General features: G+C 37.2%; 2 protein-coding genes across 2 annotated transcripts in view; one reads left to right on the forward strand and one right to left on the reverse strand.

Annotated features, from left to right (window-relative positions):
* NUP160 (nucleoporin 160) overlaps positions 1 to 24,356 on the forward strand; it is a 45,808-nt gene that overhangs the window by 17,889 nt on the left and 3,563 nt on the right. Inside the window, exons 10-32 of the mRNA XM_081063277.1 lie at positions 683 to 767; positions 2,732 to 2,800; positions 4,326 to 4,409; positions 4,698 to 4,868; positions 5,737 to 5,836; positions 6,106 to 6,274; positions 6,755 to 6,882; positions 6,973 to 7,133; positions 9,638 to 9,771; positions 11,221 to 11,291; positions 11,992 to 12,151; positions 13,214 to 13,283; positions 13,860 to 13,958; positions 14,840 to 14,959; positions 18,237 to 18,332; positions 18,428 to 18,522; positions 18,618 to 18,714; positions 18,808 to 18,913; positions 20,757 to 20,917; positions 21,751 to 21,811; positions 22,782 to 22,892; positions 23,071 to 23,194; positions 23,863 to 23,964. Of these exons, the coding sequence (XP_080919403.1) occupies positions 683 to 767; positions 2,732 to 2,800; positions 4,326 to 4,409; positions 4,698 to 4,868; positions 5,737 to 5,836; positions 6,106 to 6,274; positions 6,755 to 6,882; positions 6,973 to 7,133; positions 9,638 to 9,771; positions 11,221 to 11,291; positions 11,992 to 12,151; positions 13,214 to 13,283; positions 13,860 to 13,958; positions 14,840 to 14,959; positions 18,237 to 18,332; positions 18,428 to 18,522; positions 18,618 to 18,714; positions 18,808 to 18,913; positions 20,757 to 20,917; positions 21,751 to 21,811; positions 22,782 to 22,892; positions 23,071 to 23,194; positions 23,863 to 23,964 (2,574 nt within the window). The remainder of the gene's footprint in view (positions 1 to 682; positions 768 to 2,731; positions 2,801 to 4,325; positions 4,410 to 4,697; positions 4,869 to 5,736; positions 5,837 to 6,105; positions 6,275 to 6,754; positions 6,883 to 6,972; positions 7,134 to 9,637; positions 9,772 to 11,220; positions 11,292 to 11,991; positions 12,152 to 13,213; positions 13,284 to 13,859; positions 13,959 to 14,839; positions 14,960 to 18,236; positions 18,333 to 18,427; positions 18,523 to 18,617; positions 18,715 to 18,807; positions 18,914 to 20,756; positions 20,918 to 21,750; positions 21,812 to 22,781; positions 22,893 to 23,070; positions 23,195 to 23,862; positions 23,965 to 24,356) is intronic.
* Positions 15,121 to 15,584, reverse strand: LOC308503697 (cytochrome c oxidase subunit 7A2, mitochondrial-like). The gene has a single exon (XM_081063278.1). It carries the CDS (start codon positions 15,529 to 15,531, stop codon positions 15,280 to 15,282), a length of 252 nt encoding a protein of 83 aa, XP_080919404.1. The 5' UTR covers positions 15,532 to 15,584; the 3' UTR covers positions 15,121 to 15,279.

The following is a 24,356-nucleotide window of genomic DNA, read 5'->3' on the forward strand; positions in this document are numbered from 1 at the left end:
AAATACAATTTGAAAACCAATTTTCAATTAAACACTTGTGTAACCCTTGAAACACCTGTGCAGGATTTCCTGGAATACAGCTTGACGTCCCTGGAACTAAACTAATTGAACCTTGGTGTGTGTGGGAGGGGGAAGGAGAGATTCCCTCATAACCCTGTATTCTAGAATAGAATTCTAGGAATGGTTGCCCCCACATTGACCCTGAGCAGCCCCGCCTCAGAAAATATGAAAGTACTCCTGACAGATGGCATTCAAGCAAAGTGGTAAAAAAGCAAAGAATCTGGGATCAGATTAGAGTTTGAATGAATCCTTGTAGTACAACTTACCCTAAGCTTCACTTTCCACATCTGTGAAATGGTTAATACAGCTTTCAAAGTTGTAAAGCATACGTAATATCTAGAACTGCACCTAATGTAATGTCTAGCATATAGTAAATGCACAATAAAAATTAGCTATTTGTAGACTTGTGTTAGAGTTTCAACTTAAGGAAGTTAACTTCTATAAAACCAGACTCTGCTAAGAATAAGTTTCTTTTTTTCTGAAGCGTTTTTTGTAAACCTGATCAAGCAGTCATTGCAGAAGTTCAATGATGAGGCCCTCCTTGCCCAGACACTGCCAACAGCATAAGCTTTGTGGTTATTTGTCATTTTTATGTAAGCTGATGGACTTTTTTTCTCTGCAGTAATGTTGCAGGTCAGTGGAATCCCGTTTTTATGCAGCCGCTGCCAGAGGAAGAGATCATTATCAGAAACGATCAAGAGCCCAGAGTAAGCAATGCTAATGACTTACATAAGGGGATGATTTTCCCTGATGGGTAGTTTGAGAAGAACCAGTTGTATTAGAACTCTTTCAGTTGCAGATGGAAGAAACCCCCCTCAAACGGACTTAAACTTGAAAAAAGAACATATTGGCTAGTGCAGCGGAGAAGTTCACAGTTACCTGGCTTCAGCCATGGCTGAAACAATGTTTCAGGGCTTGATCTCTCTGGCTTTGTTCTGCTTTCCTCCTTGTTGGGTTTATTCTAAGGCAAGTTTCCTGAGCCTGTGCATTCTGTGAAGGAAGCAACCCCCGAGGAAAGAGATCACCTCCGTCTGTGGTCCTGGAGTAGTCACTGTCCTGGCTTGAGCCGTGTACTAATTCCTAACACGTCACTTTGATCAGAAGGAATAGAATAGTCTGGCTTGTCATGAGAAATACATCCAACCAGGGCGTTGCTATTGTGGAGGGTGGTAAAGTCAGTTGAGTATGGATAGCTGAGGAATGGTTCCCCAGAGAAAGATTTGTTAGTAAAAGAAGGGCAACCGGATTCTAGGCAGGCACAAACACTAGTTGTCCACTGCGCTAACCATGTTGGTACATGCATATGAACTAGAAATAAGATAAATTCTGATAGAGGTATGTACTGTGAAGAAAGTAACTTTGAAAGGTAATGCAACGGAGAGCAAAACACTCCAGTCTCTGTTTTCCAAGGGTGCCCTCAGGATAAATGGAAGAAAAACCTTTCAGTTGGTGCCTTATTGTTAAAATGTGATTGAAAATTACAGGCTGAGGGTCTGAAACAGTAACTGTTTGTAGGATTAGAAAAGCCACTTTAAAATACCGGAAACTGAATATTGCTGTGTTTTGAATCCCGAGTTTATTGGCATTTGACTTTTGTCTAGTAGCCAAAACCACATGCTGATTATTAAAATCCTTCTTTTTCTCCTTCATTTTGGTTATTTTATCATCCCCTAGAACCTCAGTAGAAGGAAGGAAACTTGAATAAAGGTCAGTCAGGTTTGCTACTTACTAGCAAATCTGGTTTATTAAATTTGGTCAAAATAATTAGGTAATGTGAGATTATGCATTTTATTCTATTTTCCACTTGTGAGAGTTTATGCAGCTTTCTGTTTGTTTTTACATATAATGCCTCTTATTCTTGGTTGATTTTCTTTAATATGTGAGCCATAAAATGAGTACTTTGTGGATGGTGTCAAAACCAGTTTAGTTTAATTGTTCTCTTGCCAGTGCATACTACCAATTCACTGTTCCATTTAAGATAGTGCTGATGTAAGAATCGTCCAAACCTGTACAAAATTTTTGTGAGAGTTTTATTTGAGCCAAATTGATGATACATGCCAGGGAGCAAGATTTCAAATGCTCCCAAGAGTAAGTTTTGCAGGGAACATAAAATTGCATGGAGGTAGGAGAAAGCAAGTCAGGGATTGGATTCCAGGATGATTAACAAGATTATGTGCTCTCTTGAGAGTGGTTACAGTTTATTTCAAATGTGTATTAACCTAGATGCACAGAAACAATGGAGAGGGCTTGCTTAAGGCAAAGATCAACCTTTCACTAAAGAGGTTATAGGCCTAGGGCGTGACTACCCACCCCGACCTGCCCAGTTAGGAATTTATGATCAGATCTCCCTGTGAGGTTACTTACCCCTTTTTTCGTCCACAAGTGGCATTTGACAAGCTGTGTTTTCCTATATAACCCAATGATGCGCTCCCTGAGGAGCACACCATTTCCAGAATAGTACATCTAGTTGACTCAAAGACACCGCCATCTTCACTCTTCACTGTGAAAATACAGAACTGCTTTACTACTTGTCATTGCTCAAATGTAGAAGGGCCAAAATTCCATGTTCATATAATAGAAACTCCGCATTGATACTAACATGTTGAATTATTCAAATTTTTCCAATTTTTATCCTTTTAGAATGATACTAATTTTTGTTTTGTGCTAACAGGAGATATACTTACAGAATCTATTTACACCAGGACGATTCGTAAATGCAGCTTTATGTAAAGCTTTACAGGTCAGTGAGAAAATGTTTAATGTTTATTTAAGACTCTCTATTACTACTGTATAATAACGATTATTAATTTTTATTGTTTTGCAATGTACTAAACACTGAATGTATTTTTGCAACTGAGTAATACTTTTTAGGGTTTTTTAATAGATAATATTTATAAATGTGTTTATAAATACTAGCATAACATTTATAAATGTTCTTTCTGTTAAGTAAGACTCCCAGCAGGGAGGTAGAATGGGGCACTTTCCCAGTGAAGCGTGCCAGTAGTAAAAAGAGAAACTTGTGCCTACCCTATTATGAAAAGATACCATACTACACCACATATAATCTCTATACTTGAAAGAAATTTAAAATATTTTTTTGGTTAATTTTTGTGGTTGCTCTGTTTTTACCCTTATATTGCTAGTGAAGGTCTCAAGAAAACTCTAAAAATTCAAGAAAGGTTCAAGAAAACTCTAAAAATCTAAGCTTCAAAATCACTTGGTTTAAGAGATGCTTAAAACTTTACAAAAGGATTCTTTACTTTAAAGTCACTTAGGCTTCCTTAAATTTCCATACATCATGGATTTAAAATAGAATAATTACTCATAGAATTGAAAGGTCCCTTCGAATCTCCTGATCTGACCTCCCCCACAAAACAGGCTTCTCTGAAAGACAGCTGTTCAGCTTCTGGTTGTCTCTGCCTCCAGTGACGAGTCTCTCACTGGCTCTTGTGTGAGTTTCTGTTCCCAAACTGTGTCATTTAAAAGTTCTTCCCAGTATTGGATCAAAGTTAACCCCCATTTTGTGGTGGCTTCTTTCTTTTGGAAATTCGTGGAACATGTCTATAAAGTTACTCTTCAGGTATTTTAAGACTCTTTCCATGTTGTCTTTCTCCAGACTAAATACTTCCAGTTCTTTAACTTTTTCTCAGGTGATACAGTGCCAGATCCTTGACTGTTCTTCTAGATATATTCTTGTACATCTGGCTATTGCATATTTTCTGTTTTCTCTCTGATAAAACTTTAGAATGACATGGTCGCTTTCTCCTGAGGTATTTTTTCTTTTATCCGTAATCAAATGTGATCCTATTTCTCATGATACCTCTTGCACACTGAGATATTAAATAATCAGTAGGCATTTACCAGATGCTTTCCTTTAGGAGAATCCTTCCTAATAAGCCAGCCCATCACTCTCTGGCTCACCTTGTGCCAGTCTCAGCATGCGTATGTTTAGCGTCACCTACTGTCTTCCTTTCAGCTGAGCAATAGCCATTCTGTTTCCGTTTGCTTTTTGTAATGATCCAGACATACCTGATTATAATTCTTTCAGATTCATGGATTTCTATAGTTTAATTTATAGAAACTATTTCAAACTTGCTATGCTTTCACTTACAGAAATTATTTGCACAATGTTCGGGGCAAATACGTATTCTGGGCATGTCTAGTTTCGATTATATTGTATACCGCCTTGGTGCTTCTTGATTGGAGTATTTTTCATTCAGTTTTGTGTATGATATAATCCTCATTCTTGTCTCTTTTAATTTTAGATTTTCTGCCGAGGAACTGAGAGGAATTTAGATCTTTCCTGGAGTGAACTAAAGAAAGAAATTACTTTAGCTGTTGAACATGAGGTGAGGTTAGGGTAAAGAAAGAAGATATTCTTCCATTTTGATATTGAAAGATTGATACTGAGGAATTGATCCAATTGTTCACTGGACCTTGTTAGTAGGAAGTATAAATGTTTAAACCTTTTAATTAGACAATTAGATACATGTTTACATAGTCCATGGCATATAATGCATGAGCAATATTCATTTGACTATAGCTTAGTAAAATAATATTAGACCGCTATGTTTTGAGGGCGGAGAGATCTCAAATGGTATCAAGAGTTTCTTTCTTTTTTTTCCCCCCTTTGCCAGCTCCAAGGAAGTGTAACAGAGTATGAATTTTCCCAGGAGGAGTTTCGAAATTTGCAACAGGAATTCTGGAGCAAGTTTTATGCCTGCTGTCTTCAGTATCAAGAAGCCCTCTCTCATCCTCTTGCCCTGCATTTGAATCCACAAACAAACATGGTGTGCCTGCTGAAAAAAGTAAGGGAGCTGAAACGTACAGAAAACTCCTTTAGACATCAGTGGGTCCTTCAGAATGCTAATCTATTGTATGTTGCAGTTGGCTTTTTAGTACTTTGATTATTTTTTTCCCCTAAAATTACAGTTCATTTGTATTTAGATAGCCTTCTGAAATTTTATACTTTTTGCATTTTACTTTATTTACCTCATATATTGATGTAATATCAAACTTAATGTAAGAGTTAAAAGAATAGCACAAAGAACTTCTGTATACCCACATTCACTGTTTAACTTTCACATGCTTTGCTTCTGTAATTTTTTTTTCCTGAACTACTTGAGAGTTAGTTGTAGACATCATGCCCCATTACCCTTACATATTTTAGCATTTATCTAAGATTAGGGATATTCTTACATAACCACAGCACAATTTAAAGATCAGGCAATTTGATATTGATATAATATGTAGTTCCTATTCAGATTTTACCAATTGTGCCTATAATTCTTCTTTCTTGCTTTAGGATCCAATCCAAGATCTGGCATAGATTTATGTGTCATGTTTCTTTAGGTTAATCTCCAACTGTTGTCATCCTTTCTTTGTCTTTCGTGGCACTGACCTGTTTTGAACACGGTGCCTGTTGTTTTACAGTGTCCCTCAATTTGGATTTGTCTGGTGCTTCCTCGTGATAAGATGCGGGTCTCAGGGTGGCCAGTTAGCTAAGTTGGTTAGAGCATGGTGCTGATAACACCAAGGTTGCCGGTTCGATCCCTGCATGGTCCACTTTGAGCTGCACCCTCCTTAAAAAAAAAACAAAAAAGATTTGGGTCTCAATTATTTTATGCCTTTAAACATTCACTGAAAAGAATGTAACTGGAAGATTTGTATTTCTAGGGGTACCTGTCTTTCCTTGTGCCTTCCTCCTTAGTGGATCATTTGTATCTCCTGCCTGATGAGAACCTTTTGACAGAGGATGAGACGATCATATCTGATGGTAATAGTTATTGTTATGTCCATATTTAATTCTTTCCTACATGAATCCTATGCGTTGTTTCAAATGGATGCAAAAAACATTGATTGCCACCTTTCCTGGTCAGTTTACCACATTGTAGATATTTTAAGGAAAACTAAAGAGGCCTAAGCATCTCCAAGAGCTCAGATAGATCCTTGGCATTTAATTATTCATCTTTTCTTTTGGTACAATATTAATCAGTAGCTCTTCATTGGCTTGTGACATGAATGTTAACTTTCTCTTACTTGTAGATGTGAATGTTGCTCGGGATGTCATATGTCTTATAAAATGCCTTCGGCTTATTGGAGAATCAGTGACTATGGATATGTCAGTAATGATGGAAATGAGTCGTTATAGCAACCTACAGTCTCCAGAAAAGGCTGCAGAACACATTCTGGAAGATTTGATCACTATTGATATGTAAGGAGAATTTAGGGTAAAGTGCATTTCCTAATGGAAATTTGGCAATTTTTAGTGCCAAAGTCAGGCTTTTCATATAAATTCAGATATGTTCAAAGTAGTGGCTTAAAGTTACAGAGTTGCCATGACTCTAAATAGGTGTTTCCACTTTTAAACAGAAAATCTAACACATGAATTCAGATCTGGAAACAGACTCATAAATTGTGGTTTTAGCTATTCACTATTAACTGACCTGTGAATTCTAAAACACAAAAGTATTTTGCTCACATTCATATTGTCTGTCATTTGTTGGGGGGGGGGAAACGAGAAATTTGCTACATGGAGTGAAAGTATGTTGTATGCCAGAGTGATTATCCCCACTTCTTTATTGTGTGGCTGGTTTTCCTGTTTCATAGAGCATTTAACTTTCAGGACTTACATGTGCACAGTTTGCCTTCTGTGTTCTTGGTAGTAATAGGAGGTTTCTAATTGTCCTTATAGAGAAAATGTGATGGAGGATATTTGTAGTAAACTGCAAGAGATTAGGAACCCAATCCATGCCATTGGACTTCTTATACGGGAAATGGATTATGAGACAGAAGTGGAAATGGAAAAGGGATTCAATCCAGGTAAATGGCAAAACAGCAAATGTGCCTCTTTAATTTAGAGAAAAACAATAATACATTTAACCCCTTTTTTGTTGTTGTTGTTAATTACAGCTCAGCCTTTGAACATTCGAATGAATCTTTCCCAGCTGTATGGTAGTAGCACAGCAGGATATCTTGTGTGCAGAGGTGTGTGTAAAATTGCCAGTACTCGCTTCCTCATCTGCCGAGACCTGTTAATCTTACAGCAGCTATTAATGAGACTAGGAGATGCAGTAAGTACTACCCAAGGGAAAAACTGTAAAATCTACAACCTGGTATACATCTGCAGGCACATAGCAGAATGTCAGCTCTGCGAGCACAGACTTTTGTCTTTGTTCACTGCTCTGTCCCCCATGCTTGGCCCTTAGCAGGTGCTCTATAAATAGTTGTTGAATTCGGAATGAGCAAGCATCGTAATCTAAAATTATAGATCAAGAATATACATGGAGCAGATTGTTTCACTATTACCTTTTGTGTGTATTATAAGTGGGGGGAAATTTTCTCAGGTTGGCCTTCCCGAAATAGAGTATTATTAATACTAATTTGGATGTGATAGCTGGGTACCATTTAGTGTGGAGGAGAGAGAAAGAAGAAAAAGAGCTTCTCTCTTCCTGCAGTACAGGATTTACCTAAGCACAGTTTTGAGATTACAGTTTGTTTTCAGGGTCCTCCCAACTCCATTCTGGGCTTCCTTTTCCATCCTATTCTTCTTAGGCTACCAGATTCTAAAGACTCTACACCAGACCTCCTGCAGTCCTTGTTTCTCACCCTACTGAATGTTCCACGTTCAACACTTGTCTCTCCATCAGTAATCTCTTCTGAACCTCACCAGGAAGCAATCTAATTAAACTAAGTCGTGGTAGTGTGTAAATAATGGAAAGGCCTTTGGTGTTCCCAGAGGTATTCATGCTTTTTAAATCAGAATTTATTAACTCAAATACATTGCTAATGGTGGAATTTCAGTTCAAAACAAAAGTTATTACAATGAAAGACACAGTGCCATTAATCCCCCTCAAAATACCCCCCCTCACTTCAAACATATATTCCATCATTCTTGCCACTTTCTGAAGCAGTTCTGGAAGTCCTCTTTAGGGAGTGTCTTTAGTTGTGCTGTCATGGCTGCCTCGATGTCCTGAATCGATTCAAAACGTTTACCTTTAATGGCCAGATCCAACGAATAAGGTGGATGAGGACACCATAATATTATTATTTGACAGAAATTTCTGTACTAGAAGTGATGTGTAACAGGGAGCCTTTCCATTGTGATCAAAACATAATGGTGAATGCTGCTGCTGAGTGCCATCCAACGGAAAGGCAGGGATCTTCAATATGGAAAGTGGTGCGTCAAACCTTAGTAACAGTGTGTGACAAATTTCAATTCATTCAGTGAAGTTGGGTATGAGCTACGTTTGAGAGAAGGTGTGCTTTAAAATATGGTGTAAATCATGGATCATGAACAACGCATTAACCTGAAATGGGCAAACAGTTTCATCCTGCATGACAATGCTCCATGTCACAGATCACTGCTGGTACGGCATCTTCTGTCAAGTGAAAACATTACGGTGTGTCCTCATCCACCTTATTCTCCAGATCTGGCACTGTTCGACTTCTGGCTCTTCCCCAAAGTCAAAATGATTCAGGACATCGAGGCAGCCACAACAGTACAACTAAAGACACTCACGAAAGAGGACTTCTAGAACTGCTTCAGATAGTGGCAAGAACAATGGGATAAGTGTGTTCAAAGGGAGGGGGTGTATTTTGAGGGGGATTAATGGCAACGTGTCTTTTACTGTAATAAATTATTTTTTATTTAAACATTCACCATATTGTTTGATCATACCTCATATAACTTTCATCGCTTTTTTCTAAACACAGAAGTAATAGGCAATAGAGGTTCATTGTAGATCTTTTATATGTAAGCCTTTATGTGTAAACATAAAAATAAAATTCGTTAGTAATCTACACAGTGATAACCACTATTTAGATTTTGGTGTACACCATTTTTTTCTATGAAAATCAGGAATTTTTGTTTGTTTTATTTATAAAATTAGGATATGCTACATTTGTAATTCGGTGGTTTTTATTCTTCCACTTCCACAAATTTCATCAGCATTTTCACGTTATTAAGTATTCCATAACATGTTTAATAGTTCCTTAGTACAATTTTAATTTATTCAATCAATCCCATTTGTGGCCATCCAGGTTGTTGCCAGTTTTTCCCTTATAGCTATAACTTTCTGTACGCCTTTGATTATATCTCTAGGATAAAATTTAAGTAAGAACTAAAATTAATTGATCACAGGCTGCACCCATTTTTATGGCTTTTGGTAGTACTGTCAATTTCCCTCTAATGATCATACTTATTTTCACCCAAGACCAGAAGCGTAGCAAAGGACCTCGATTTCCCTGTTCCTCTTCTTGAATTCTGAACCCACAGATTTAATGAAAGTTAAGCTTTTCGATGTTTTTTTTCTTTACCCTCAGCTCCCATGACTTGGTGAGCTGTTTTGATTATTTCTATACTGTTAAATGTTTGGGTAGATATTTTTGCTACTTGCTACCCCAAAATGTATGTTGCTTTTATACACACACACACGTGCACATGCGTACACACGCACATTACTTTTTTGTATGTCCTTTGTAACAATGTTTGTTATTATATTTTACCTCCACCTGAACCTTAAGAGTTATCATTAATTGCTGTTTACTGTCTCACCCACCCACCCATCATGTGTAGGTGATTTTGGGAGCTGGTCAGCTCTTTCAAGCTCAGCAAGACCTACTACATCGAACAGCTCCCCTATTCTTATCTTATCACCTCATTAAGTGGGCAAGTCAGTGCTTGGCAACTGATGTTCCAATTGACACACTGTGAGTTTCATTATTGTAATTATTATTAAATTTTGAGTTTATTTTTTTATTGTCTTATAAGATAAAATATTATAAACATGCTGTAACATGTTTTGCCTTTAAAATTCAGAGAGCTTTTAGATGCTTCATTTTCTAAAGGTTGAAGGCAACTTACGAGAATAAAAATTATAAATAAGTATTTATCATTATGTATTATATATGTGTGTGAAATGTAAAGCTAAGTCCTGTTAAAAGCAAAATAATAAGATGAGGTCAGAGGGAAAATTAGACTACACACAAAAATGTTGTGCTAGATATTAAAGGTGCTGAAATTCTTTATAACCAAAAGGAGAAAGAAAATCCCATGCTTAAAGGATTCACATTTTCTTTTTCTTAATCTTTATTAAATTTATTGGGGTGACATTGGTTAGTAAAATTGTGTAGGATTCACGTGTACAGTTCCATAACACATCATCTATATATTCTATTGTGTGTTCACCACCCAAAGTCAGTTCTCCTTCCATCACTATATATTTGGCCCCTTTTACCCTTTTTTACCATCCCCCTCCCCCTTTACCCTCCAGTAACCACTAAACTATTGTCTGTGTCTCAGTTTTGTTTGTCTTGTTCATTTGTTGCTTTCAGTTTTATATGCCACATATGAGTGAAGTCATATGGTTCTCAACCGTTTCTGTCTGACTTATTTCACTTAACATAATAATCTCAAGATCCATCCATATTGTCGCAAATGGCAGTATTTCATCTTTTCTTGTGGCCAAGTAATATTCCATTGTATGTATATAGCACATATTCTTTATCCAATTATCCATTGAAGAACATTCAGTTGTTTCCATGTCTCAGCCACAGTGAATAATGCTGCAGTGAAAATTGGAGTACATATTTGTATATCTTTACAGATAAATGTTTTCAGATTTTTGGGGGGTAGATATCCAGAAGAGGGCTTGCTGGATTGTATGGTAATTCTGTTCTTAATTTTTTGAGGAACCTCCATACTATTTTCCATAATGACTGCACTAATTTACATTCCCACCAACAGTGTATGAGGATTCCTTTTTCTCCACAACCTCTCCGACACTTGTTATTTGTCTTGTTGATAATAGTCATTCTGACAGGTATCTCATTGTGGTTTTGATTTGCATTTCCCTAGTAGCTAGAGGGATTCACATTTTCAGTAAGGTAAACCATCCCATTTTCTGTGTTAAGGTGAGGCTTTTCATGACATGGAGGTCTAAAAGAAATTTTTGCTCTGGCTTTTCATTGAAGGATCACTGAGTGATACCATGGGCAACAAGCTAAACTGACATGTTTTCCAGAATTTTTTTCTCACACTTTCAGTGGAGCATTCATGTACAATTTATTAATTACATTGACAGTGTTCTTGATAACTTGTTGAAGAAATATTTGGCATAGAAGTTATTAAGCTGTTTTTTTTTGTTTTTTTTCTCACAGGGAGTCTAATCTCCAACACTTATCAGTACTGGAACTAACTGACTCTGGTACTTTAATGGCAAATAAGTTTGGTAAGGACTGCATTGTGTATGCATTTGATTTTAAATTTGGCGTTTGTTGCATATTCATTAAAATGGACTTCTGCCACCTTTGCTATAGAAAGTTTGCCTGGGATCTGCTGTCACAGCGAGCTGTGGCCTGAGACGTCTGGTTGTGACAGGGGTCTTATGAAACCATAGTCCTAGATGAGGCATAAATGAAGGGTGTTGAGTATATGTGTATACATACTGCTGCTTTTCCGTTGCTTATTGATACTCCAGTAATACATTCAACAAAATCATTTTTTAGATTTAGTAAGTTCATGGTAGCTTTTGTAATCTTGTCTTAATCAGCAAACATTCATAAGGAGCCCCTCTTGTGCTTGAAAATCATTCTGGAGAATTTGTTTTGTGTTGTTTGGTATAAAACTTGGAATCTGGGACTATATTTATTACAAACACTTTCTAGGGAAGACACAGGTCTAGTGAGACCAGTGAAAAGAAATGACTACAGTGTTGATCTAAGTGGTTTTTTTATTGCATTTGTATAGTACTTCACAGTTTACAAACTGCTTTTATGTATATTGCCATTGATTACACCAGTGATGCATATTATTTTATAATATAATAAATGTTCCTTGTTATAAGCATAAAATGAGTTGGTAGACTGTCTTAACTGAAAATTGATATTACTTTCACAAGTTGGTGATTGTCATAACTTTTTCTTTTTAAGCATCTAGTCCTCAGACAATAGTGGAATTATTCTTCCAAGAAGTTGCAAGAAAACACATTATATCTCATCTCTTTTCTGAACCAAAGACACCTCTGAGCCAAACTGGGTTGAACTGGCCTGAGATGATTACGGCAGTTACCAATTATTTATTGCAGTTCTTGTATCCTTTTATTTAAAAGCTACTTTAGGGTGGCCAGATGGCTCAGTTGGTTAGAATGCAAGCTCTGAACAACAGGGTTGCCGGTTCACTTCCCACATGGGCCAGTGAGCTGTGCCATCTACAAGTAGACTGAAGACAAGCTGCCGCTGAGCTTCCGGAGGGGGCGGTCAGATGGCTCAGTTGGTTACAGCGCGAGCTCTCAACAAGGTTGCCAGTTCAATTCCCACATGGCATGGTGGGCTGCGCCCCCTGCAACTAAAGATTGAAAACGGTGACTGGACTTGGAGCTGAGCTGCGCCCTCCACAACCAGATGGAAGGACAACGACTTGGAGCTGATGGGCCCTGGAGAAACACACTGTTCCACAATATTCCCCAATAAAATTTAAAAAAAAAAAAAAAGTTGAAAGATTTCTTCTATTAGGATGGTGCAAAAGTAATTGCGGTTTTTGCAATTATTTTTAACCTTTTAAACCACAATTACTTTTCCACCAACCTAATAGATAGTCTAAGGTTCTTATTCTGCCTCTGTAATAAAGATTTTTAATTAGGTTGGGTGCTTATCCTCCCAACAAGAGATGATAATACTTATTTTCAGATATGCTCCCAATTTTTATTTTGCTTTTGCTTAGGAGTTCAGCCAGATTTTGGTGGTGTGCATACATTTAACACCTAGATCTCTTTTAAAGCATTTTACGTTCATCAGATATTTATTGAATGGCTCTATATGCCAGGCACTGTGTTAGGTGCTGGCAGTTCAGTAGCACCAACAGTAGGCTTGTGCAATGTATCCGCTAGATACATTGACCACCTAGGGATGAAATACATGCTTTAGACCGTAGTTAATTGAGTTCTAATCTAAGTGACTAGGATCTTAGCATATAACTTTTTCATTGTATTTGTCTAATATTAAGGTTACATAGTTATGTCGAAAGAACATGCTCTGTCACCTTCTCTTGATCTTCTTTTTAAAAAATTAAGCCATTTCGTGGAGTTTGATTGCCCAGTATGTATGTTTAAGTTTTGCCAAAAAAGTAAAAAAATCTCCTTAACCAATTACTTAGATGGCCTAGCAATCCTGGTTGCCTCTTTCTAGAATGTTTGATGGGAAATTGTCAGTATGTACAGTTGCAAGTGAGTATTGTTGTAAAGAATTGGGTTTCTGGAATTTTTTTCTTTGTAAATGTTACTTTTATTTTAATTGGGCTGTTAATAAGAACCGTAATAATTTATACTCGATTGCACCAAAACATACTCCAGAGATTTTCTCTACTTCCCTCTTCACAGTATCATTCCTAACAATTTTTTCTAGAAGTTTCTTTTTTCCCCCCTTTTCCTTTCCTTTCTCTCTCTTTGTTAGGTTCCCTTTGTAGTAAAACAAACATACCATTGTTTTCATATAAATCCTTTACTGGAATCTAGTCATAGAACCAGTAAATACCAAAAGTTGGAAAATTGCTAAAATGGAAAGCCTATGTGTGTTTACATGTGTTAATGTTACTGGAGTCCTATTTGCTTTCTTAAAGTGTCATAGCCTAATATGAGAATTCATTAACAGGATTAGGTTTTACGCTCCAGGTGATTTCAGGAAATACAACTTTTGTGTGGATTGACCACTATCTTCTCTCCCTCTCTGAAGAACTTAGAAATGAGTGTTTCCTTAAGTAGTATTTATTTTCTTAATCAGAAAGTACCTTTTATGCCTTTAAGGATTATATCCAGCTGCTACATCCCTGGTGTCAAGTCAATGTTGGTTCCTGTCGGTTTATGCTGGGACGCTGTTACCTGGTCACAGGAGAGGGACAGAAGGTAAACTGCGTTTGAGTGATAAACTTGAATACAAGGAGGACACTTAGTTCCCGTCTCAGGTTGGAGGACATACACAGAATCCTGTAGATGAAGAAGACTACTTAGTGCCATCCAGGGGCACAATATACCTGTGGGGACTGCTGTGTTTCCCCGAAAATAAGACCTAGCTGGACAATCAGCTCTAATGTGTCTTTTGGAGCAAAAATTAATATAAGACCCAGTCTTATTTTACTATAAGACCGGGTCTTATAATATATCATGTCATGTCATATACTATCATAATATAAATAATGTGAAATACCAGATATAATACTGAGTCTTATATAATATAAGACTGGTCTCATATTAATTTTTGCTCCAAAAGACACATTAGAGCTGATTGTCCGGCTAGGTCTTATTTTTGGGGAAACACAGTAAGTATTCAGCTTCAAGTACTTTGCAGATTAGTTAAGAGACAAGAAAATACAAAGAAGAAAACAAAAACCCTCCTGCCCCTGTGCAGGTGTTTTTAGGGATGCTTTTTTGTAAATAAAGTTTATTTCTCAATTATGTTTTCATTATATCTTTTTATAATGCTGCTTCTTTCCCCATTAAACAGTCATAAACTTACCACTCAAATTTTACAAATGTTAACATGTTGCAACAGTTGCTTTATTACATATTTATCTTAATTAAAGTTTACTTTTTAATTAATAGCATTTTAGTAAAATGAGATAAATTAAATAAATATGAAATAATGCGTCAGAATTTAGAATGGCAGAAATTATGAATGTAGTCAACAGTCTTAAATAATTGGGAGGGTGTTGGTTTTCCTTAGCACATGAGCACCTAGAATTAGGACAATTCAGTATAAGTCACTTTGCTTTCTTTTATTTCTCCAGGCACTGGAATGTTTCTGCCAGGCAGCATCTGAAGTGGGCAAAGAGGAGTTCTTGGATCGGTTGATCCGGTCAGAGGATGGGGAGATTGTGTCCACCCCCAGGCTACAGTATTACGATAAGGTAATACCATTGTTTGGCTCTCCTTACACCACCCTGTGTAGAAATGTATCTGAAATACGTTGCTTGGGTATTTTTTGAGAATGATATAAAAATTTAATTATTCCCTGAAGTTCCAAGTAAAGAGAAGATGGGTTTAAACCTAGAGAAGTTGGTGAAACATATTTTTTTTTTTTTTTATGGTACAGACTGCTTTATTGGTGGCAGTTAGTACAAGTCCATAAATATCGATCCCCAAAGAAGAATTCTTATCTATCAGCTTACTGGGCCACGGAGAACAGAATGAAATTGAACCAGCTAATTGCTGGGAGAATGAACTGAAGTCAGTCCTGCTTCTTGGGAAGTGAAGCCATAGCCAGTTGATATATGGCATATGCTGTTCCGCCAACTGTAAGAACCATGGTAGCTCTATACAGGAGGGCATCAGCTACCCCACCCTTTACATGCACTGGAATTCCATTATCCTCCTGCAATAGCTTTTGTTTCTCTGGAACTTTATTTTCAATCTGCCTGCGTGAAGCAGTACTTATGGTCCTCTGGGTAATCTGACGAAGAGCCAGCAGATTCCGCAGCATATTGACTCAGTTACTGCCCACCAACTGCGACAACTGATCACTGGGGAACGAAAATCGCCCGGTGAAACATATTTTTAAATTAAACTTGATAAATGTTTTTAACTTAAATGAAATACCTTCATGGTATCATTTTGTTAGCCCAGTCATTATTAGAATTTTATTACTTAGTATTAGTCTTGCTGGCATCTCAAAGAATTACCTTGTAATGCAGTATTTAGCCTTAGTTTGTGATTTGGCCCTTGGGTATTCCTCCTGATCTTTTTTCTACCACTCTTTCCTCTGGTAATAACTCAGCTGTAGTGATAGCGACCTTCTTACTGCCTCATGCAAGCCAAGCACATAACTTTCTTTCGTGACCTTGCTAGTTGCTGCTCCCTCAGTCTGGAATGCTCTTCCTCTAGGTAGTCAAGTGTGTCACATCTTCATTTCATTCAGGTCTCTGCTCATTCAGTGTCACCTGCTCATTGAGCTCCTCCCTGCCTCGCCTGTGCTCCTGTGCTCATGGCCTTACGCATGCTTGTTTTCTGTCTCCCTCTCAGGCACTCACGCAGATGGAGACGCTGGACAGTCTCCTTGCCCGCTTTTTTTGTCTTCATAACATTTAACTGTGCTTGATGTTATGTTTTAGATATCTATGTGTTCTTTGTTGTCTGGATTTCCCACCAAAAAGTAAATGCGACCAAGTGCGGGCTTCACTGTTTTGTTCATTGCTTGTTAAAGAGATAAATGAAACAGATTTGTAGCTCTTAATAACCCTCCACCATCCTACTCATGAGAAAATTACTTTGAGTTCTAAGGATTTTTAATGAGGCCAGATGGATTTGAGGAATCGATAAACCCCTGAAATTATGTGCAAAATGTTTGTGTTTTTTCTGTGGAGAGTCTCCATAGCTTTCATCAGAAGAAACTTACTGATTCAAAACATGAAAAATCACTGCTGCTCCACTGGGCCCCAAAGTAGGATTTAGAAAGAAAATACTAGATCTCTTACTCACAGAAGAAATAAATCAAGATGTGCTGATGTTTAATATAAGGATTGACTCTGGTGCCCTTATTTGGTCCTTTTACAAGGTGGTCACTTATCACTTAGTCTTGAGGTAGGCATCTGAGGGGAGAGTGAGTGTCATAGCGAGGGGCGGGGGTGCATAGTGGCACCCTCGTCCATTTGATTTTAATAGGCTATGATTGCCTGGTTAAATTGATTTACACATTATATTGCTTAATTTTAATGAAAATTGCCATTACAGCATGGACATGGCTTTTAAAAACTCCTGCAAAGAAGCCAGATTGAAGATAATACTAACAAAGTACAAGCAAGTGAAGGAAATTGGGGGCTCACATTCCTGCCACATTGCAGGGTAAAAACAGTGACAGTCTATAATCAGATCTGACAAGAGTCAGCCAAGAACAACTAAACTTTTCAGGAACACTGTTTTAAAATCTAAGTGTACCTTGAATTGAAATGTCAATTCAAGATAGTATTAAACCATAAAAATTACCAAGACATTAAGTGAGCTAATCACCTGTAGTGGAGTATAAATTGGTTACAACTGCTTTGGGAAACTATCTACTAGCCCCAATCATTGATATACCCTATGACCGAGTAATTCCAATCCTAAAACAGATGTACATATTTACCAAGAGATGTATAATTATGTTCCAAGCCGTAGCATGTTCATAAAAGTCATACACTAGAAACAAAGCAAGTGTTCATTAGCAGAATGGATCAATGAATTATGGTGTATTCTTTCAGTAAAATGAAATACTGCATTTAATAACAGATCAATCTTACAAATATGTTAAGCAAAAGAAGACAGACACAAAAAAATATTAATACATACCATAAGATTCTGTTTCCATGAAATTAAAAATAAAACTATTCAAAGTCAGTAGTAGCTGGAAGGAGTCACATGCGGGTTTGGAGTGCTGATACAATTCTTAATTTGGGTGCTGGGAACATGGATATGTGTACTTTGTGAGCAGTCAGCCAGCTATGTACTTAGGATTTGTCTACATTTCTAAATACATGTTATACTTCAGTGCAAACTGTATCCTTAAAAATAATACTAAGCTTCCAGAACAAAAAAATTTTTTGTACTGTTAATAAAGAAAAGAAAGCAAATAATAAGTACTAATAAAAAATAATTTTAAACTCTGTTTTTATCTTCATTCTTTATAAATTTATGTTTTGAGTGTATGTTATACATACATGTTAGAGAGATGTGTGTATATGTCTGGACGGTGTGCACAGACATTGTTAGTAGGGCAGACAATTTTAAAAGTGTGAAGAGTGCTATTCTGTGTTGAATTAGAAATGGGTTATGTCGAACATTAACGTATTCTCTTCGAGGTTTTTATAAGGCAATGATGTTAATTTATTTACGAGGCTTTAAATTCATCTATAACCCAAACTGTTGATAGGAAAAGTTAGTAGTGAAATTGTGTTTGTTCCTTCATTTAACAAATATTTAATGAGAGCCTACTATGTACTAACCACTGAGGATAGAGCAAAAAACAAGCCTAATACTTAATAGAATCTAAAGGAAAATATTAAATATTGACCAAAGAACCCTGTTGATCTTGTTGTCGGCACGTTTTAGTTATTCTTTATCTTGCTTTGTTACCTAATTGATTTTAAATCGCATTTCAATTTGAAGTGTACTACCATATTAATTTTAATGGAAATTTCTTCTGTTTCTCCTTAGATTTTGCGTCTACTCGATGTGATTGGTTTGCCTGAACTGGTTATTCAGTTGGCTACATCAGCGATAACTGAAGCCGGTGATGACTGGAAAAGTCAGGTAAGCACCATAATCTTGTTATTTCTCTGGAGGTTTGTCATGGATGTGATATTTTAATCTCTGTTGTTCTTTTTTCCCCTATTTTTGGCACTTAGGCTACTTTAAGGACGTGCATTTTCAAACATCATCTGGATTTGGGTCACAACAGCCAAGCATATGAGGCCTTAACCCAAATTCCTGATTCCAGCAGGTAATCAGGCTCAGTCTTTTTCAGAGAAGGTGATTGGCCAGCCCTGTTTCATCCACTGAGATAGTTTATCCTCGTATCCCTTTCTTTCCTCCCAGGCAGTTAGATTGCTTACGGCAGCTGGTAGTGGTTCTTTGTGAACGCTCGCAGCTGCAGGATCTTGTTGAGTTTCCCTATGTGAATCTGCAGAATGAGGTAACTTTGTTTTTCCACTGCTGACTGCACACAGCTGTGTTGGTTGTCATACTGGCCACTAATTTGGATGTCTCATCCCTTCCCCTTCCTTAGGTTGTGGGCATAATCGAATCACGTGCCAGAGCTGTGGACCTTATGACTCATAATTACTATGAGCTTCTATATGCCTTTCACATCTATCGCCACAATTACCGAAAGGGTGAGCAGTTGAAGCAAGCAGTATGAGTTGGAGTCAGCCTTACCGGTTTAATCATGTTTTACAAAAATACTATGTTTGTAATTTTGTAATTTTGCCTTATTTTTATCATTGGGTGAGTGTTCTCTACAAGCATTTGGGGAAATTATGTTTAAGGACAAGATTAGCTTCACCCCTTTGGAGATTACCTGTTAGCCTTAAAGATATGCACTTGTTCCCATTCTAGAACATTCTTGAGGCATTTCCAGTGAGATGACATTCTATGTATATGTTCTATCTGAGGTTCAAAGACACTTTTTCATGAGAGGCACCTTGCATTCTTGTGGCTGGTTTTGAGTGCCATTTTGCCATTAGCCTTCTCTCTTTGCTTACTTATGTTTGCTGATCCTTTTGAGAGTAAGTTGTGGATATCGTGACTCAATGCATAAATACTTCAGATGCATCTCCTAAGGACTTTTTTTTATATACAACCTCAATACAATTATCAAATTAAGGAAATGTAACTAATTAATTTTGTGACTTAAATGTAAATGTAGTGCTATGATCTGATGTGCTGCTCATATTTAAATTGTGCCAGTTGTCATCTGATGTTTTTAATAGCACACTCCTCCCATGCTGTGCTCACCCCCGATCTAGAATTGCATTTCTTTGTCCCACCTCTTTAATCTCCTTTAATCTGAAGCATATTTTTTAGCCTTTTATCTTTGAAGACACTGATATTTTTGAAAAATACAGGCCAGTCATTTCTGTAGATTGTGTCTTAATTTGGATTTGTATGATGACTGGTGAAGTCTTTACCAGAACAGTTAAAACCAAGGAATTACAGGTCTGTTTTAAGATCATGTTTTGCAAGATAAGCATTGTGGTTCCCCTTTGGAACATCTAACATTTTTATACCATTTTCCCTCAGAATTTTTCATTAGGTTTCTTGCTGATTTTCATTGGAAACAATGGAAGTAATTTGTAGGCACGTTGTTAATATTCCTAATGGCAAAACATGTTTACATGTTATTTATTTTCTTGAATCATACAAGAAGGGAAATACAGGTTAAAGATCTCCTACTGTTTGCTTTCACAGTAACAGCATCCATTCATCAACCTGATTGAGACCAGTTTAGCTAGAGCGGGGGTGTCCAAACTTTTTTCAACGTTTTTTACCAAGGGCTATGCGGTAAAATACACAAGCAGCTGGGCCCCTCACTCGAAGTGAAGTACGTATTGCCTCACCTGGTTTATTTAAGTAAACTAAATATATTTTTGGAATTTGCTGCGGGCCAATTAACAATGGATTGCGAGCCGCAGTTGGCCCACGGGCCGCAGTTTGGACACCCCTGAGCTAGATTACTGTTCAGGTCTTTGGAGCAAGGCTGTTCTAACAAAATGTCTTACAAAGCGCAGATAATCAAAACTATTTGTTGGAATGAAAGTAGTTTTCTTTGAAAATTGAAGGAGAATTTTTAAATGCTAGTTAGTTTCTGGAGCCCCATGCTGTCTCAGAAAAATGTAGTTTCAATATCTTATTCAAGCTTTGTAAACAAAATTTTATAAAAATAAGGGTCTATGTTCTTGAGCAGAGCATCCAAACATTTCTTGGTCTCAGAGTCCTGGATGGGAGTAGGTGACAATTTGGCTGAGATTAGCTTTCTGAGCTAGTCTCCCATCCTGCCTGGGCCTGTAGTATCTAAAAGTCAAAAGTAACATTTTTACTTTGGCTCTTTTTTTTTGGTGGTTTTAAGTTAAACTCAATTTTAAGTTTTAATATTTGATAAGTAAAGCAAATTCTCTCTGCGTATCTAATGAAACACAGTTTTCAAATTCTAATGTCTGATTTATTATTGCCTCATAGCTGGCACAGTGATGTTTGAGTATGGAATGCGTCTTGGCAGAGAGGTTCGAACTCTCCGGGGACTTGAGAAGCAAGGCAACTGTTATCTGGCTGCTATTAATTGTTTACGACTTATTCGTCCAGAATATGCATGGATTGTGCAGCCAGCCTCGGGTGCAGTGGTATGAAAACTTTCCATCCTGGAATTTGGGGATTTAATTTATTTGGTTTGGTCCTTTCAAAACTATTTTCGTCATTTTGCTTCATTTCATTTAAAATTTCTACTGGGATATTTGTGAACTTAATCTATTTTTGCTGTAATTCAATTGTTATATATTACTATCCCTTTAGTTCCCAAGTTTAGAATTATTGTAGGAAGAAGTACTGCAGAGTAGTTTTAGATTTAGACCAGACTAACTTTAGGTAAATTAATCTTTTGCTGACCGATTATCCTCTTTTATAAAATAAGAATGTCTGTGTTATAGGATTATTTGGGTATTAAATAATTCATGTAGAGATTGCTTCGAACTGTGACAGTGCCTGGCCTGCAAAAAGTGCTCAATAAATGGTAGTTGCTACTTTTATTTCATTCATTTTTATTAATTCAATCTACAATTACTGTTTTAAAGAACATGGACTTTGAGTTTTTCCTGTTATGCTGATAGGGTCATATATGCCCAGCTTCTTGTATTGTATAGTTCGTGCATTTACTACGCTGTTTCCCAGGGTTATGGGTGGGAAATACAACTCTGGAACCAATGACAGTCACATGTTTTATGTGGAGATCAAATCCACATCCCTGGACTCAGTAGCATGTTAGCTAAGTGAGCCAACTTGGCTAACTCGCCACTTTTTTGTCTGGTAGTTACAGAACCTTTGTAAGAAGAGCTGTGCTAGTTGAAATAAACATAATTCATGTGGAGAGAATTTAAGCGTGGAAGCTCCGGATCACAGTTCATGATATCAAAATAAAATAGTAGTTTTTCACAATTAAATAACTTCTTTGTCTTTTCAGTATGATCGCCCTGGAGCATCCCCCAAGAGGAATCATGATGGAGAATGCACAGCTGCCCCGAGTGAGTCTGGGGTCTCACACTGATTCTTTGCTGGACAGTAATTACATTGTTGTATCATAGTAGTAGCATTTTTATATAGATACATATATGTGTATGTTATATTGGAGTATATATAGTCATACTATATTACATACCCTGTTTCCCCGAAAATAAGACCTAGCCAGATAATCAGCTCTATGTGTCTTTTGGAGCAAAAATTAACATAAGACCCAGTCTTATAGTATAGTAAAATAAGACCCAGTCTTAATTTTTGCTCCAAAAGACGCATTAGAGCTGATTGTCCGGCTAGGTCTTATTTTTGGGGAAACGGTATTATATATGTACTGTACTTATATGTTGTAAAAATATTATAACTTTCTTTGTTTTTAGTGTACTTTCAATATTTTAATCTGCTAAAGGGTGGTTGGTCTGGTAGCCCTTTGAAAACTGTATGGCTATGTGAGCAATGCAGATGCTTTAAAAAGAGTGTGTTTTTGTTGATTGTTGTATTTAAATCAGCTTAGTACTAAACTTTTGTTTTTATCAGGCTCCTTTGATATTTCAATGGAGACATGATACCCTTCCTTAAAGAGCCTGGACTCTAGAGTTGGACACACCTGGTTTTAATTCTGCCTCTCTCACTTTGGGCATGTTCCTTTAGAACTGGTAGAGATAACAGAATTTCATGGTTATAAGAGCTAAATGAAATTCTGTGTAAAATACCTTATAAGCATTTCCTCAACTGCAGCTGTTGTTAATAGAGTACTGCTTTGATTTGACTCAGTTTTACGTATGAAGCAGGGACAGTGTTTTCTTTTTTAAGTTAGCTTTTATTGAGCCTCCTGTTTTTTCCCCCATCTCCCCAATTTAATGCCTTTGGAAATCAAATTGAATGTTATTTCATGTTTAGTAGAAATTGACAGGTTGAGTTAACCTAATTGGCGCTTCCTTTGCACTTTGAGAATGGAAAGTATTTGTCTTTGACTTATAGCAAATCAGCAGATTGAAATCCTGGAGCTGGAGGACCTAGAGAAAGCGTGGTCCTTGGCTCGCATTCGCCTCACTTTGGCTCAGCATGATCCGTCAGCCATCGCAGTTGCAGGTAGGATCCAGCTGTCTGTCCATACCAACAGCACATTCTAGGGCCAGGCAGTGGGCCTGGTACGCTACATGGGTATAAAGTATGCCATTGTCATTTGGAGTTACTCATCTACAAGCAGTTTTTGGGCTCATTTCATATACTTCCGGTTGCACTAAATAGCACTTTTCCACTTCCATAGGAAGTTCATCAGCCGAGGAATTGGTCACTCTCCTGGTTCAGGCTGGCCTTTTTGACTCGGCCATCTCACTCTGTCAGACTTTTAAGCTTCCCTTAACGCCAGTCTTCGAGGGACTTGCTTTCAAGTATGTATGACATTATCTTTTGTATAGTCTTAATTTTCTAATGCAAAAATAACTATTGCTTAGTGTGTAGCAGTGGTCACACAAGCCAGAACCCTATAAGCCAGTTGTGCTTTAAAGAAGTATTTTCCTTGAGTTCACACAAAGATTTTTTTGTTGTTGTTGATTGTGTTTTTGTTTTGTTTTTTTAATTTTGATTTATAGCTTCTCTTGAGAAATCAGAAGATCTGGCCTTCCTGGACCTACATTCCCACATGACTAGATAACCTGGGTTAAATAGTGGTGTCCATTTTAGACAGCACGTGTTTTCTTCTGTCCTTTCAGACATCTGTTGGCCCTTGTGAGCATTATTAAAAAGTGCTCCTTATTGAAGCTACCTTATACATAAACAGTAGTCAAGTTGTTTGTGAATTGGAAATATGTTTTAAACTTTCAGAATTTTTCATCATCAATTTTCTCTTGGAAATAAATTATCTCTTACCACTTACTGATGGCCTTGTGGGTCATTCAGCTATATGGCTATGAAGAGCGAGAAAAGCCAATACCTCAGTAGTGAAATGGACAATAGACTAGAACTAAAGTTGTCATCTTATCTCTAGTTTTAGTCACTAAATAATGGGTGCTTTTCAGCAAATTAGTTTATTGTGTGTGGAATCTTTTTATTTTTGCAGATGCATCAAATTGCAGTTTGGAGGAGAGGCAGCACAAGCAGAAGCCTGGGCCTGGCTAGCAGCCAATCAGCTCTCATCAGTCATCACCACAAAGGAGTCCAGGTACAGCCCTAGGAATCATCTGACCCTGTAGGGTTTACCCCCCCAGATACTTCCCTGGTGCCCCCAGTTAGCGTCTACCTGACTGCACCTCAATTTGTTCAGAATCCTCTTAACGGCTCTAGCCCTCAGTAGACGACCCTTCCTTGAATTGCGTTTACAGTTTGTATTATACAGCTTAGCACTTTAAAATTGTAGCATTTCACAGTTTGGAAATCTTTCAACTCAACTCCTACACTGGAAACACCAGAATCACTATTAAAATGCAGATTATGAGCTATCACCCTGGCATTCTACATGATTCTAGTGCTTGATCAGGTTTGGAAACAGCGATCTGAGCCATTTTTCTTATTTTAGAAATTAGGAACAAAGACATTAAGTGAATTGTGTAGTCA

The sequence above is a fragment of the Rhinolophus hipposideros genome (genome assembly GCF_964194185.1).
Source record: "Rhinolophus hipposideros genome assembly, chromosome: 10".
Lineage (NCBI taxonomy): Eukaryota > Metazoa > Chordata > Mammalia > Chiroptera > Rhinolophidae > Rhinolophus > Rhinolophus hipposideros.

What these genes read in the sequence shown, in the direction of transcription:
- LOC308503697 (XM_081063278.1), bottom strand. Translation starts at nt 15,531, where the DNA reads ATGCTGCGGAATCTGCTGGCTCTTCGTCAGATTACCCAGAGGACCATA.